This window comes from Lepidochelys kempii, chromosome 10 (genome assembly GCF_965140265.1).
Source record: "Lepidochelys kempii isolate rLepKem1 chromosome 10, rLepKem1.hap2, whole genome shotgun sequence".
Classification (NCBI taxonomy): domain Eukaryota; kingdom Metazoa; phylum Chordata; order Testudines; family Cheloniidae; genus Lepidochelys; species Lepidochelys kempii.
Window position 1 is genome coordinate 82041386 of NC_133265.1, and position 14401 is coordinate 82055786.

The 14401-nt window shown below is 42.6% G+C and overlaps 1 protein-coding gene across 7 annotated transcripts in view; it reads left to right on the forward strand.

Moving 5' to 3' along the window:
- PAQR5 (progestin and adipoQ receptor family member 5) overlaps nt 1-14401 on the forward strand; it is a 32984-nt gene that overhangs the window by 11291 nt on the left and 7292 nt on the right. For 6 of the 7 annotated variants that reach the window (XM_073304496.1, XM_073304494.1, XM_073304493.1 and 3 more), the window contains 4 exons: nt 1351-1579; nt 3136-3263; nt 3576-3781; nt 6971-7097. In XM_073304496.1, coding sequence (XP_073160597.1) covers nt 1529-1579; nt 3136-3263; nt 3576-3781; nt 6971-7097 — 512 coding nt within the window. In that variant the 5' untranslated portion in view covers nt 1351-1528. The remainder of the gene's footprint in view (nt 1-1350; nt 1580-3135; nt 3264-3575; nt 3782-6970; nt 7098-14401) is intronic. The other variant, XM_073304499.1, reaches the window with a different exon arrangement.

Below are 14401 nucleotides of genomic sequence, written 5' to 3' on the forward strand. Positions count from 1 at the left end.
ACCTGCTGCCTGTTAATTTCTTTTGGTGACCCCTAGTTCTTATGTTATGTGTTGTGAGAAGGAATAAATAACACTTCCTTGTTTACTTTCTCCACACCAGTCATGATTTTATAGACCATGATTTTATCATATGCCACCTTAGTCGTCCTTTTCCCAAGCTGAAAAGTCCCAGTTTTAGTAATCTCTCCTCATATGGAAGCTGTTCCATACCCCTAATCATTTGTGTTGCCCTTGTGTACCTTTTCCAATTCCAATATATCTGGGATGACCACATCTGCACGCAGTATTCAAGGGTCACCCATGCAGAGATCCAATACCTCTACCCTGTTTTCCAGTGCCAGTGCTGTAGAGGCTTGCCGACTGGCCCATACTGCAGGGATTTCACTCGCTTGCAGGGGATCTGTGTTACACAACATCCTGCTTTCCTACTTGGAGAGCCCCTGCTAGTTTCCAGAGGGCTGGGGTCTCACAAAGTCCATGCTGGGCGTAGCCCTGAAGTACCTCATCCCATGAAGGGGCTTTCCTGGGATTAGGAGGAAGGGCATTGCCATGGAGACACCATTCTCCTTTCTGTGCCTCGAAGCTGTGTCTTCCAGCTCTGGGTACGCTCTGGGTACCCTCTGCTCTCAAAAGCAGTGGGACCGATCAAGCTCTGAGTAAGGCCTGCAGCGTCTGGCGCCGAGTTCCGAGTCTCTCTACCTACTCATTCCTTTAGGGCAGTCGTTCTTAAGCTGGGGTGCATGCACCCCCTGGGGGTGCGAGACATGCCAGATTTTTTTAGAAGGTAAATTATCGAAAACACAAATTAAGCACAGGCACGTTAAGTACAACTACTTTGTTTAATCAAACCTATGTATTTATTAAAATTACACATTTTTTAACGATTACTGTAATATACAAACAGGTTTGGAGAACTGACCTACTTCAACGATTTTTGATAAGGGGTGCGAGAACATATTTTGAGAACCAAAGGGGTGCAGGCTGAAGTAAAGGTTAAGAACCACTGCTTTAGGGTGACATTCCCTCATGCAAAAGGTCATCTCAAAGCATAGGTTTCATGTCAGCCCATTTTGATGGCCTACGTGTGACGTAAGCTGTGCATAGACCTCGCACAGGGGTGAATGTCACTGTCTTGCCTTCTACATCACACCTGCCTTCACTAAACCCAAGAATCCCAAACTGGCACCCTAACTGGGTATAGAAACAAAAAAGAGAGCAGCTGGTAGGGATGTGACACAGGCTAGAGCTGCCAATGACGGTTTGAATCCAGTTACCTGGCCCGGGGCCCTTTCCCTGTTTGTTACTCTTGCTATAGCAATCCGCCTTGTTTTGTTCTCTTGTGCTCCCTAGCACCAAAGCACTTGGAGGGCCTTGGCAACAAGAGCTGGGCGAGGAGACAGGAAGGTGTAAATAAGGATGAGTTTGGCCTGAGGCCATAGATGAAGACTACGCAGGAGTCTGTCTCGAAGGAGGTGAAGATTTAACAAGCATTCTGAGCCAAAATCATCACCACCGAGCCCAAAGCACCATGCTGGGCTGGAAGTTGCGCAGGCAACTCAGTATTAACCAAGTGCCTAAAGTAAGTAAGGTTTGGTTAAATGTATCTCCGATTTGGCTGCTAATCTGTGGGCTCAGTAGCCTAATAAAACCTCAGCGACCCCTTCTCTTTTTAATGATAACTTTCTTCTAATGCTCTACACATGAACCTCTTGATTAAAGCATGTTGGCCAAACCCTATGTCCAAATGAGTGGCCCTCGACCTAGCTGGGGAAAGAGCTTATTTCTGTGGAAAATTTTTGAAATGGTGAATTTGTTTTGTGTAAAGTTTTTGTTTATGAAGAGTTTGAAAGAGAGGCATTGAAAAAACAGCCCAGAGAATATTTTTCAGCATATTTTTAATTTTTTTAATTGAAAACATTATAAAATGGTTATAAAACTTACATTCACCAAAAACCAGGTTTTTGATCAAATATTTTGATGATCATTTTCAATAATAATTTTAATTCACTTAAATACCTGTAAGCGTGTTCACTCTCACACTAAAAACAAGATCTTTATTGTGAAAAAGGAAAAACGTTGAGTTTTGTTGCATAAAATTTCGTTTTCACAAGAAGGCCATTTATTGGATTAAAATATTTTTAGTTCAAATAAAAGTATTTTATTTGGTTTGAGAGCCAGCGCCAGCCAGAGCCGCAACAGCCCTACTGCTATTTACAATGTGCTGGCTTGTGGACCCAGGCTGGGAGGCTCCCTCCCAGACGCAGTGTAGACATCCCTTCGTCCAGATGTGGGCACCTAACTACGTGGGCTCGTTTTCAGAATTGCCGAGGACCCAGCAGCTGCTATTTTCTTCAACAACTCTGAAAATCAGGCCCCAAGTGTCTCAAATGTGGCTCCCAAATGGAGGCACTGCAAATCAGTGGCCGTTTTTGGAATGACCTAATTTTGCAGAAATGGGCTGGGCTGGAGCTGAGCGGTAGCCTAGCTTCCATATGCCACTGAGGGAACAGAGGCTGGGAGCAGTCAGCAGCTGGGGGACCAGCCATTGCCAACAATTCTGAGGCAGGCTTGCAGGTAGAGCGTCAGCTCCTATATGTAGATGTCCTGTGACTTGAGCTCAAGGTCCTAATTGAGAATTTCCCCAGGATCCTCAGTCTTCTGCCAGAAGCTGGGACTGGGTGACAGGGGATGGATCACTTGATGATTGCCTGTTCTGTTAATTCCCTCTGGGGCACCTGGCATTGGCCACTGTCGGAAGACAGGACATTGGGCTAAATGGACCTTTGGTCTGACCCAGTATGGCTGCTCTTATGTTCTTATGACCCTGTTTAGCAGCTATTACCTCGATTGTTCCTCGCCCCACGAGCCCATCTCCTAGATGAGATCATGAACCCATTTTTCTGCACCATTAACATGTGTTCTCCTTCCTTTGTAGCATGCTTTCTGAATTAAATACAGTTACCAATTTTTGCACTGCAGCTTGATAAAGTTCTCCTTTTGCAGGGAGATGTTTAGTGGGAGTTTTGCTGCAGGACTGGGCATTTTATGCTCATGCTCCAATTCCTGTGACACAGTGTGAAATATACAGACTGTACAGTCCATCTAAACGATGCGCTTCTAATCATCCCCTGGCAGGTGTTTCGAGAGCAGGGCATCCTGTTTGGGTATCGCCATCCAAGAAGCTCCGCAGCAGACTGTCTCCTCAGTGTCTTCCAGATGACAAATGAAACACTAAATATATGGACACATTTCTTGCCTGCCTGGTACTTGAGCTGGTTTTTATTAACTGCTGTATTTTCAAATGTTTAAAATCACCCTAAGTAGATGGCTCTTTGTGATTGGGGGGAGGGGGGGTGATTTTGGGACCTGGGTGGGAAATGTACTGTATTCTAATGGAGGGACAAGGAAAATATAACTGAGAACTTAAATAATCAATGCATTCATTGTAATTCTGACAAAAATACAATAATCAGTGAGGGTGAAATCCTCAGGAGTGGGAGTGTTGCCACTGATTTCAATGGGGCGGGATTTCACTAGTAACGCACAAGGTACTAACTCAGTACTCTGTATTTCAGGTACTTCCTATGGAAGTTGTTTGTCTTGGCCTATTCGCTGGATATCTGGAATGACATGTATGCCTGGCCCTTTCTTGCCTACATGCTCACGTGCTGTATTTATCCGTTCACATCCAGCTGTGCCCACACGTTCAGTGCGATGTCCACCCAAGCAAGACACATTTGTTATTTCTTTGATTATGGTGCCCTTAGTATGTACAGCTTAGGTAAGAGTCTCCAAACATTGTCTTGTTAAATATGTAACCAAATAATTGGCAACATCTTCAGAAGCATCTAAGTGACTTAGGGCCCAGATCCTCAAAGGTATTTAGGCCTCTAGCTCCCATTGATATCAGTAAGAATTATGTACCTAAATACCTTTAAAGATCTGGGCCTAAGCCCCATTTTCAAAAGTGACTTTGGCATTTAGGAGCCTAAATCTAATTAAAAGTCAATGGAACATGGCTCCTAATTCACTTTTGAAAATAGGACTTAGGCTTTTAAGTCATTTAGGCACTTTTGAAAAAGTTGCCCAATGTCTAATTTTTTTTCTCATTCGTCTTTAATGCCTTAAGTATTTTGGGATTGCTGTAGGTGTTTTTCAGTTAATAATAATTCATGCTTTGCACTTAAATTGCACCTTCCATTCAAGGATCTCTAATCAATGAACATTAATGAAGTAAGGCTCACAGCACCTTCATGAGGTATGGAAGTATGGTCATACCTATGTTACAGAAACTAAAGAACAGAGAGTTTAAATGCCTTGTCTGAAGTAACCCAGGAAGTCCTGAGGCTGCTGATATTTATGCCAGGAACCAAGAGATTGACATATGAAAAGTGGCTTAAAGCTACCTTTGGTCCCCCCAGTCAAGTCCTGCATCAACCCCAAAATTGGGGTCCTTTCCCTTTATGCAACCACAGCAAGATTAGGGATGAAATGCTCCTTGGGCTGGAACTGAGAGGGCTCTGATGGTTCATGCTCTGCTGCTTGAATCCTGACTCTCAGGGCTGGGTTCTCTGGGGTGACTATGGGAGACACAGTGGGACAGTCGTTCTTTTGGAAAGACATGACATTTGCCCTGGCTGGTGCATGCTGCCGCCAGCCAGCTAGAGGACTTATCCCACTGCCTGCCTGGCGGATGACATCTCTCTGGAGCTGTTGGGTCCAGCTCACTAGTGCTTCCTTCACATGCCACCATGAAATCCTGCTCCACCGATTAGCAAGGGGAGATTGAAGGACCTCTTGTCCTTAACTATTGCAACGTGACTGTGTTGAAGACACACCCAGGGCTTGAGACAGACAGAGAGACACACGCACACTTAATCCAACTCTGATACCTGCCGAAGTCAAAGAGATGGCTTGCTAGATACTTGTATTACCGTCCACAGAATGTTGAAGTATAGTCCTGCATGTTAACATTTGGTAAAGTCACTCTGTCTGGGAGCACTGAAGTAAAACTGTGACTTTTTTCTATCATGAACCTGTGCTGTGTGTTAATGGTTAATCTCGGAGGAAGAGGGGACCAAAGCGGTGGCTTGACACTGTTATGGCTCTATAGAAAGAATGCTGAGTACATGCAAGCTGTGTGAGAATAGCTCTGTTTTTTTTTTTTTTTTTTTTTTAGAGATACCATCAAGGGAGATGCAGGCCATCTAACCATTTGTGAATTAATCCCATGCTTTTGTTTACAGTGGGTTTCACTGGCTGTTTCGGTTTGGAGTGGCCCGTGGCTTGTAAAACGTGTGTCACCAGTGTTTTTAGATTTTGCTATTTTGCTAATGCCAGGAGTAAAAGGATGAAATCGCAGGATCCAAATAGCTCCACATCCCCATAGCTGCCCCCCCCCCCCAAATGAAGTAAGGTAAATTAGCCCTAACCTGCTGGTTCAGATGTTCTGCATTTGTGCAGTGCCAACATAGCATGCTTTATCTATTATCATGGGACATGTCCAGCCTCCTTTGAAGTTGCTGGTAATTCTTATCAGTCCACAGTCATACAAGGGGATGCTGAAAGTACCCTGCTCTGAGTCAGAGTTTCCCCTCTGTGATGTGTCTAACTGCATCTACATAAGGATCCAGAAGGACCTGGCTGTCTTGCTTATAAATCAGAGAGATCCTGACATGAAGTTACTGCCTTTGGGTTTATTTATTATATTTGTAAAGGAATGGGCCCTGTGGGATGCATCATCTCTGTTACAAGGAAGTCCTGGTGACAGCAACTGGAACAATAAAGTTATCTTCAGCACTTAATGAAATAATTCAAGCATAAATATGAATGACACTAAAGAAAGCATATAACTGGCAACCACATAAGCACAATGGAGACATAAGAACATCTCCACTGCAATTTTTAAAAAATCCATTGAATGGTCTGATCTTGCAGTACTGACTTAGCCCTACTAGTCACTGGGGGGAGGAATGCCTGAGTTAGGACTGGCTGCAGGGTTGGGCTCTTTGTTTTTTGTAAAATACCTGAAAGGAGCAGCTGAAGCAAACTAGAATTCTATCACTTTACAACAGGAAAAAACAACAGGTTCTGGGCCAGATTCTTCTCTCGCTTACACTGGAGTCAATCAAGAGGGACTCCACTGAAGTCAATGGCATTGCACAGGCATAAAACCCAATGTGAGTGAGAACAGAATCATCCCAGAGCCACATAATTTGCCTTAATTTTTTCTAACAGAAAAAGATGTATAAACATAGCTAGAATAGAATGTTCTCTGTCTGGGCTGCCAATAAATCAGGGAATGCTATTGTCCTAAGTCGATTTGTTTCTCTCCTGTGTGATACAGACCAGTTTCAAAGCTCTAATTAATGAAGTGTTTAACCTAGTATCTGAAATGATGAAACTTTTTTCCTTATTTTGTCTTTCACGTGTTAAATTAAGGTCCCTAGTCCACTCGCAGACACCTCTGATCAAGTCAATGGCAGACTATCCACTATCAGAGAGACAAAGATAGATGAGATAATGTCTCTTACTGGACCAACTTCTGTTGGTGAAAGAGACAGGCCTCTCTCTCAGCAACTGAAGTTGGTCCAATAAAATATCACCTCAACCACCTTGTCTCTAGACCAGCACAGCTGCAACAACACTACGTATCCAGTATCAGTCAGCTTCAAACAACAATGGACTTTTTTCTGATAGTCTTGCCCCTGAATCTGGAGGCTTATTTAAAAATCAATGGTTTCATTTTCCAAGGTGCTGAAATCCTGTCCTTCCTTGCAGCTTTCTTTAATTGCAGAGGGATCTACAAGTGCTCATCACCTCTGAAATATATTTAGGATCTGCCTACAAGAAACACAGGATAACACAGGTTTGCTTGTTTGAAACCTGCAAGATCACCAAATTACCCGGGAGATTACTGAAGGGCACTAATAACATTCAAAACTAACCTGGGCACTGATTTTATTTTCAGGTTCTGCGATTGCTTATTCAACCTATGTTTTCCCAGAAGAATGGATCAATAGCACTTTCCATCACTATTATGTACCCATTGCTGTGCTTAATACTGTCATTAGCACTGGTCTTTCCTGCTACTCCAGGTACAGTTACCTCCTGATTATCCCACTGTGACTGCTAAAGCAGGTTTATTTACAAATGTAGCTTTGGAATATGTTACCCTGTGTGAACTGAGGAAAGGGAAGGGGAAAGGACGTTTAATTTTAGAACCATGTCATATACTGAAGCTAGAGCAGCTTCACAAGAAAGCATGTGAAATAACTTATCGGGGAAGCTTTATTTTTAGAGTTGCTGAAAGCTAGCTTGATATCTTACTATGTTCAATATGTCTGCCTAAAGTAACTTTTTTTTCTTTAACTACAATGTGCCTGATATATGGGGTAAAGAAATTTGGGCCCCTGTGCTGCAAACACTTAAGCATGAGTTTAATTTTAAGCACAGAGATAGTCCCGTTGAAGTCTGCACCTGGGCATAAAGTTAGGAACATGCATAAGGGTTTGCAGGATTGGGGCCTCACATCCAATTGTCTCCTTTGTAAAGGGTAATAAACATGACGTGTACTGTATGCTTACCATGAGAAAATCATTAAAATCTAACCTCCCTGACAATCTGACTGACTTTTAAACTGAAAGTATCCTGGCATGGAATTGGGATTTGAGCAACATTTCTAAAAATTTCCATAGTACTCAGCTAGCTTCTGGTTATGAATTACCTACCAAATCTCAAAAAGAATCTTTTTAATCTTCATAATGGAAATCCTCTTTAAAGTCTTCTTTGTAGAAGGTTAATATCTACGATTAGGATGACACAGTTCGCCTCTGCAACTGATGATTGATTTTTTGGTTTTGCAGCTGCATGAATAGTTCAGCGTAATTAGTCAATTGTCCTTTCATTGGAGTGTAGTGATCCCAGTTTTTCCTATTGGCATGTGTGTCCATTACAGGAAACACACAAAGCACCCACAATAGCTTCTGCTGATTGAGGGGTGCTTCCCTATCAGCTTTAGTGGCTCTAAGTACACTTCTAACCTGGGGTCTTTGCTGGCATGTAAATATGTTTGAAATGCTGTTGCCACAGAACAGGGAGAGCTGAATTCCTGAAGGTAAAGCACCAAAACAAAATGGAACAGTAGCAGAGGTGATTCTGCTGTAGCAGAGAAAAGAAGCAATTCCAGGGGGGAACAAATTGATAGCGTAGCAGTACCTGGGTCTACCAAAAATCATGCTGCAAAGCTTGGGTGTCCCAGATGCGTCCTGATCCAGCCACTTACTCACAGAAGTAGCTCTACTGAGTTCAGTAGGGTACTTGCAGAGGACTACTCACTAAAGTCAGGGTTGCAGGTTTGCCTCCATCATTTTAATTTTAGTACCAAGTATTATGTGAACTGCAGAATTAGGAACTGATATTTTAGACCACTCCACTTGTCTTGCCTCCCCCCCCCCACTCCTTTTTCCTTTTTTTCTGTTTTTCTTCTTCTTTTGTTTTCCCTCCTCCTTTGTGTTGGTTGACTTTTGATTTCTGTTCTCTGGTTAGACAAATGAAGACAGGTGACAATGGGTTAACTCTAGCTTTTACAATTTCAAATATTACCATACTAACACAGTTATGAAATGTCAATGAATTTGACCAGTCCAAGTGTAGCTTTTTAACCTATTTTAAATTCTTTCTAATTTACAAATTGAAATGCCAGTATCACCCAATTGCAGAATTGTAGAGATGGTCATGTACAAATTTGTACAGCACTAACTAGATCGGATAAGACAGTGTAACATTATTGTCTCAGCAATGTCAATTGTATCTGTGGTGCCACCATCAAATGTCACCTTTTTAACAAATTAAAAAGAAGTTCCCAAATAAGCAGACATTGTGGCTGTTGGGCCTGATTCTGCTCTAACTTTACACCAGGATGATTACATTGACTCAAATAATATTCCTGATTTATACCACTCTGAGTGGAGAATCGGGCCCACTGATTTCTAATGGCCATCTCTGATGGGATAATAGTTCTTGCCCTAGTTATCATTCTTGAATTCTAGAGACATCTTCCTCTTCCTACCAAACCATCCCGTTGCTTCACAATCAGCAGTGCAATGTTGTCCCCTGTGAGTAGGTAACTTCTCTATTATTCATAATAAACATATAATAAAATCAGAATCTCTCTGTGCAGTTGATGTTGAACTCTTACAGGAAACTTTTATATATTTCCCGAACTTCATTCACGCAAAATAGAGCTTCCCTGTCAAATGAACTGCAGTAGCATGGAGCTTCAGCTTATACTGTGCCAGCAATGAATTTGTTAGCTACCAGATTCTCCATCTCTTCTTTTTTTTTGTCTGTCTCTCTCCTTTCTTTTTCTCTTTCAGGCTCAGGCCCACAGCTGCAGAGAAAGAGCAATGCCACCCTGTGGCATGGAATCACTTTCCCCAAGGGGCTTGATGTTCAGTGAAATACACTAGGAGTGCACAGTTCTGTAAAATCCATAGTTTTGTGAATGTCTCTTCACCAAAGTCCTCTTCCTTGTTTATGTAAGTGGCTAACTCACGATTGCATCCCCAAAGGGTGCATGAGCCACGCGAGGGGCAGAGAGCCTGCTCCAACAGGAAAACATTGGAGAGAAAATGGGAGAGAATTTAAGGGCCTGACTGAGTCCCTGGGAGTTTAAGACATTTAGCACCATGCAGGAAATTTAGTGCTCAGTGACCACAGTAAATCTCATTTGCTTGCATACAACACAGAATCCTTCCATAATCTTAATTGCTATAGCGAAAGGATCCGATTCTGCTGAGTTACGCCAGTGCAACTCTTCCTCAAAATCAATGTGAGTTATAACAGAGCAAAATTTGGTCCAAACTGCAGAATGGACAGTGTTGGAAGCAGTGCAGTCTAACATGTTTAGAAGTGCAGCCACCCATGAATCTCTCTCTTGTCTTTTAAAAAAAACCACTCTTAGTAGTAGGCCAATGCAATCTTGGGCCGTCCACATCTATCATAGCTTTTATGACCTTTCACAGAAAAAACACTGACATTCTCTACCTTGGGGGAGTGTCCTGGAACCCCCATATTCCTCATTTATATAAAGCAGGCCTTGTAAGGTATCAGGGGAAAGGCTATGACCCCCTGAAAGTCATTTCTCTGTCCACATGTGTATCATTAATGCATGTGAAGTTCTGAGAATTGTGTAGTATGGTGGTCACTAAAACATGCTGTAAGTTGGGGAATCAACCAGGTTTTAGCTCCCCAGAGGCAACAGCAAGGAAAGTGACCAATGCCCAGGTGGCGCCATCAACAACCGTTGTCCAGCAAGGGAGCTAGGATGCAATGATTCACCTGCATGAGGCCACACCAGGGGAATTGCTCAGCCTTGCCTAGAGACTCAGCAAGGCCCACCCAGACATGCCAGGACTTGTGTTTTCCAAGCACATGGACTGAGGGTATAAAATCGACAGAGTGGCCATATGCTTGGCTTTTCTCCTTCCCCCACCTACGCTGCAAGCAACTAACACACTGAGAAGACGACAAGACTCCAACAGAGGAGATTGGCACAGATTTCAAGGGGGAAATCTGTATACTAAGGACTGCAATATCCAGTGGGGTGAGAAAAACTGCTTAATCTAGTTGTTGCCCAGTCTAATAGGATTGAGAGTTTAGGCTGCATAGTCATATTTTATTTCTTTTGGTAACTAATTCTGACTTTTTGCCTATCATTTAAAATCTATCTGTGATAATCAATACATTTGTTTTACTGTTTATCTTTACCAGTGAGTTTGTATGATGTGTGTGGCAAATCTGCTCAGGTGTATGTCCACTTTCCAATTGATGAAGTGGTGAACCAATTAATAAATCTGTTTTGCTCGTCTTGAGAAGTGCAAGACGGTGTATTCCTGGGGTACAGTGCTGGGAGGTGGGGGGATCTGGTTCTGGTGCCTTTCTCTGTGTGATTCGTGAATGGCTATTGGAGCATTCATGCAATCTAGCTGGGCGTGGGGCTCCACATACAGTTGTGCTGAGTGATCACAGCGCCTGGAGGGGTTTGCTGCTGGTCACTATCAAGGCATTGTGAGAGACAGCCCAGGATGGAGAGAGTTAACGGAGCACAGTGATCCCACAATCTCAAGCTGTACCCTGTGGGATCCTGTCACAACCACATCTACCAATAAGCAGGTATATTTCTACACCTCCAAAAGTAGTGGGCACTAACTATCATAGGCATGTAGATTATTTTAGTGAATAAAAGATGTCATTGCAACAATACGGTATAATGATTTCAGGTTGATTAATACTGAGGCCATTTGCACTTCATCATCATCTTGGCAAATCCCAAAGGGATGTGGCCTTCTTGTAAGGCAATCACCATCCGGACAGATCTTTGGCAAGGTGCTTAAGGTTGTCTGGTTGTATATTGAGGTTTCTGTCCATCACTGGCAACCTTGTCATGCCACCGAAGCGTTTAGCACCCACCTGGTCACCGGAGGGGTAGCAGCATTCATTGGCATGCATGCATTGGAACTAATTGGTCTTCCATTTTTATAATCTATCCATACCAACAAAGCTGCTGGAACCGTTCCAGTCCTGATGGAGATGATTGTTGGATTTGGCTTTGAATATCTTCATTTCTGATCTTGCCTTGGCACTTTATATGGAGCAGCTGACTGAGACAATGAAAATTAGAACCATCAGTCCAGTGATCTTCAGCCCTCCAATGCGCCCACGTTTCATTTCCGTGCAACAAAGTTGGCGTAACTGTCATTCTATAGACCTGCAGGTTCGTAGAAAGCTTGATGTCATGAGGTACCCACAGAGGCCGCTGAAGGGCCTGAACCATGGATGCTGCTATACAAGCATCCACATTTTTCAAGCATCGTTCAGCATTGTCTTTGACGCTACTCAAGTATTTGACAGCTGGCAGCTGCTCCATGTCCCATTCGGACAGGTTAATATTGAGCTGGTTGTAAACAGCAAAGTAGCTTGCATCGGTCTGGTTATTAATCCCAACAAAACAAAGTCTGTAGCCATTACCTTCAAACAACCTGCAGCTCCAGATTACAGCCAGCTCAATATTAACCTGTCCAGATGGGATATCAAGCAGTTGGCAACTATTTTCACTTGCTCTACAATAACTAAAAATGGAGAAAGATTCTTGGGTCCTGGTAGGATTCCTCAGGGTACTTGGAGCCTTTAACAACAAGCAGGCCTATACATAAATGTAAGAAGTATGGGGAATAAACAGGAGGGACTGCAAATATTAGTACACAAGCTAAATTATGACTTAATTGGCATCACAGAGACTTGGTGGGATAAATCTCATGACTGGAATATTGTGTAGGAAGGACCAGCATGGAAAAAGGCAGGAGATGTTGCATTATATATCAAGAATATATACACTTGTTTTGAGGTCTAGAAGGAGGTGAGAAGCATATCAGTTGAAAATCCCTGGGGAAAGATAAAAGGGAAAAAAAATAGGGGTGATATCATGGTAGGGGGCTACTATAGATCATGAGATCAGGAAGAAGAAGTGGATGAGACACTTCTAGAACAAATAATAGAAATATCCAAAAAACAAGACCTGGTAGTAATGGGGCATTTTAACTATCCAGACAACTGTTAGAAAAATAATGCAGCAAAGTACAAAATGTCCAATAAGATCTTGGAATGTATTTTGGACAACTTTTTATTTCAGAAAGGGGAGGAAATAACCAGGGCAAGAGCTATTTTAGACTGGATTCTGACCAACCGGCAGGAATTCGTAGCAAATCTGAAGGTGGAAGGCAATTTGGGTGAAAGTGACCATGAAAGGATAGATTTCATGATTCTAAGGAAAGGAAAGCGAGAGCAGCAGAATAAGGTTTACTTGGTCCTGCCTCAGCACAGGGGATTAGACTAGATGACCTCTCAAGATCCCTTCCAGACCTACATTTCTATGATTCTATGTATCCATCCATCTTAACCACTTCATACTGTTCCTCATGAAGATCAACAGGAATATGAATCAGTGTATCAGCATGAAGATGGAACTTCTTGATGAAGGCAGGAACTTAATCATGGTCATCAGAAAAAAGTTAATGGGTTTCTATAAACCTACCGTACCAGCTTCTCAGGAATTTCTTTCAATACTGGATAGTTGGTTGGTGAGTCAGAAATAAAGCATTTTTTCCTTTTATGTACTTTACGAATACTGACTTGTCAAATGTAAAAGTGTATAAAAATGGCTTAAAACAAACACATTTTTGACTTTTAGGGGAAGCAGGATGTCTCCATTGCTCTCTCACTGAGAACTTCCTACTTCTTCCCATATCCTTTTCACCCACTGAATCAACATCTGTGCAGCAGTCACATCTCAATATCTCTTGCATACTTGGAAATCTCCCTTCAGATTCCCACATGGATCTAGAATAAAGACTGGACATATGAAAGAAAACAGAAGTATTTCTGGGATTTGTTGCATCTCACTTAAACTTTTTTGCAGAACATAAAATCCCATGGATTATTGTGCACCTGGGCTGAAGAATTGGTGTTATGTTTCAGAAATGGAAGTAAATGTAGATTTGTACATTGCTAAAAAGTAGCAGCAAAATGTGGGGCAAATAGTAGCAGTATTTGAATGGATGGCATGATGACATGCAGGACGGTATGGAAGCTACAGTTGCACCTGAAGCTCAGCACCCTACAAGGAGGGTAAAAAGAAAGTCAATAGGATCTTCTTCACCATCATCGTTTTTCATACCCAAAGTCTGCAGAGCTACAACAGGCTTTCACAGAAGTCCAATTGTGTCAGAGCTTTGTTGGGGGCCAGCTTGCCAGCTACACATCTGATCTGAAGAGCACTAGTAAGTATCTAGTTCAGGGGTTCTCAAACTGGGGGTTGTGACCCTCAGGGGGTCACCAGGTTATTACATGGGGGGCTGTGAGCTGTCAGCCTCCACCCCCAAAGCCCAGTTTGCCTCCAGGATTTATAATAGTGTTAAATACAAAAAAAAAAAAGTGTGTTTAATTTATAAGGGGGGGATCGCACTCATAGGTTTGCTGTGTGAAAGGGGTTACAAGTACAAAAGTTTGATAGACACTGCTCTAGTTCATTGCTCAGAAAGTCCAGATAGTTACAAAGAATAGTTTTGCAGGGAGGGGGCGTTAAACGAGCTGAGAAGTTGGCACTTTAGATGACCTGAGCACAGAGTGCTGCATGGAGAAGGTGCAAGGAGCAGTGAGGAATTTGACCTTGCAGCAATGGAACAGCTGCTGTGTGGCTACTAAGTTAGTTCTCCTTGATCGCAAGAATAAGACGTAAGAAAGAAGTGCAGAGTTAAGACCACCCAAATTAGCATCAAGACACACCCATTCAATGCACTGTATGTAACCACACTGGGAGCAGGCATGAAGGAGATCTGATGCT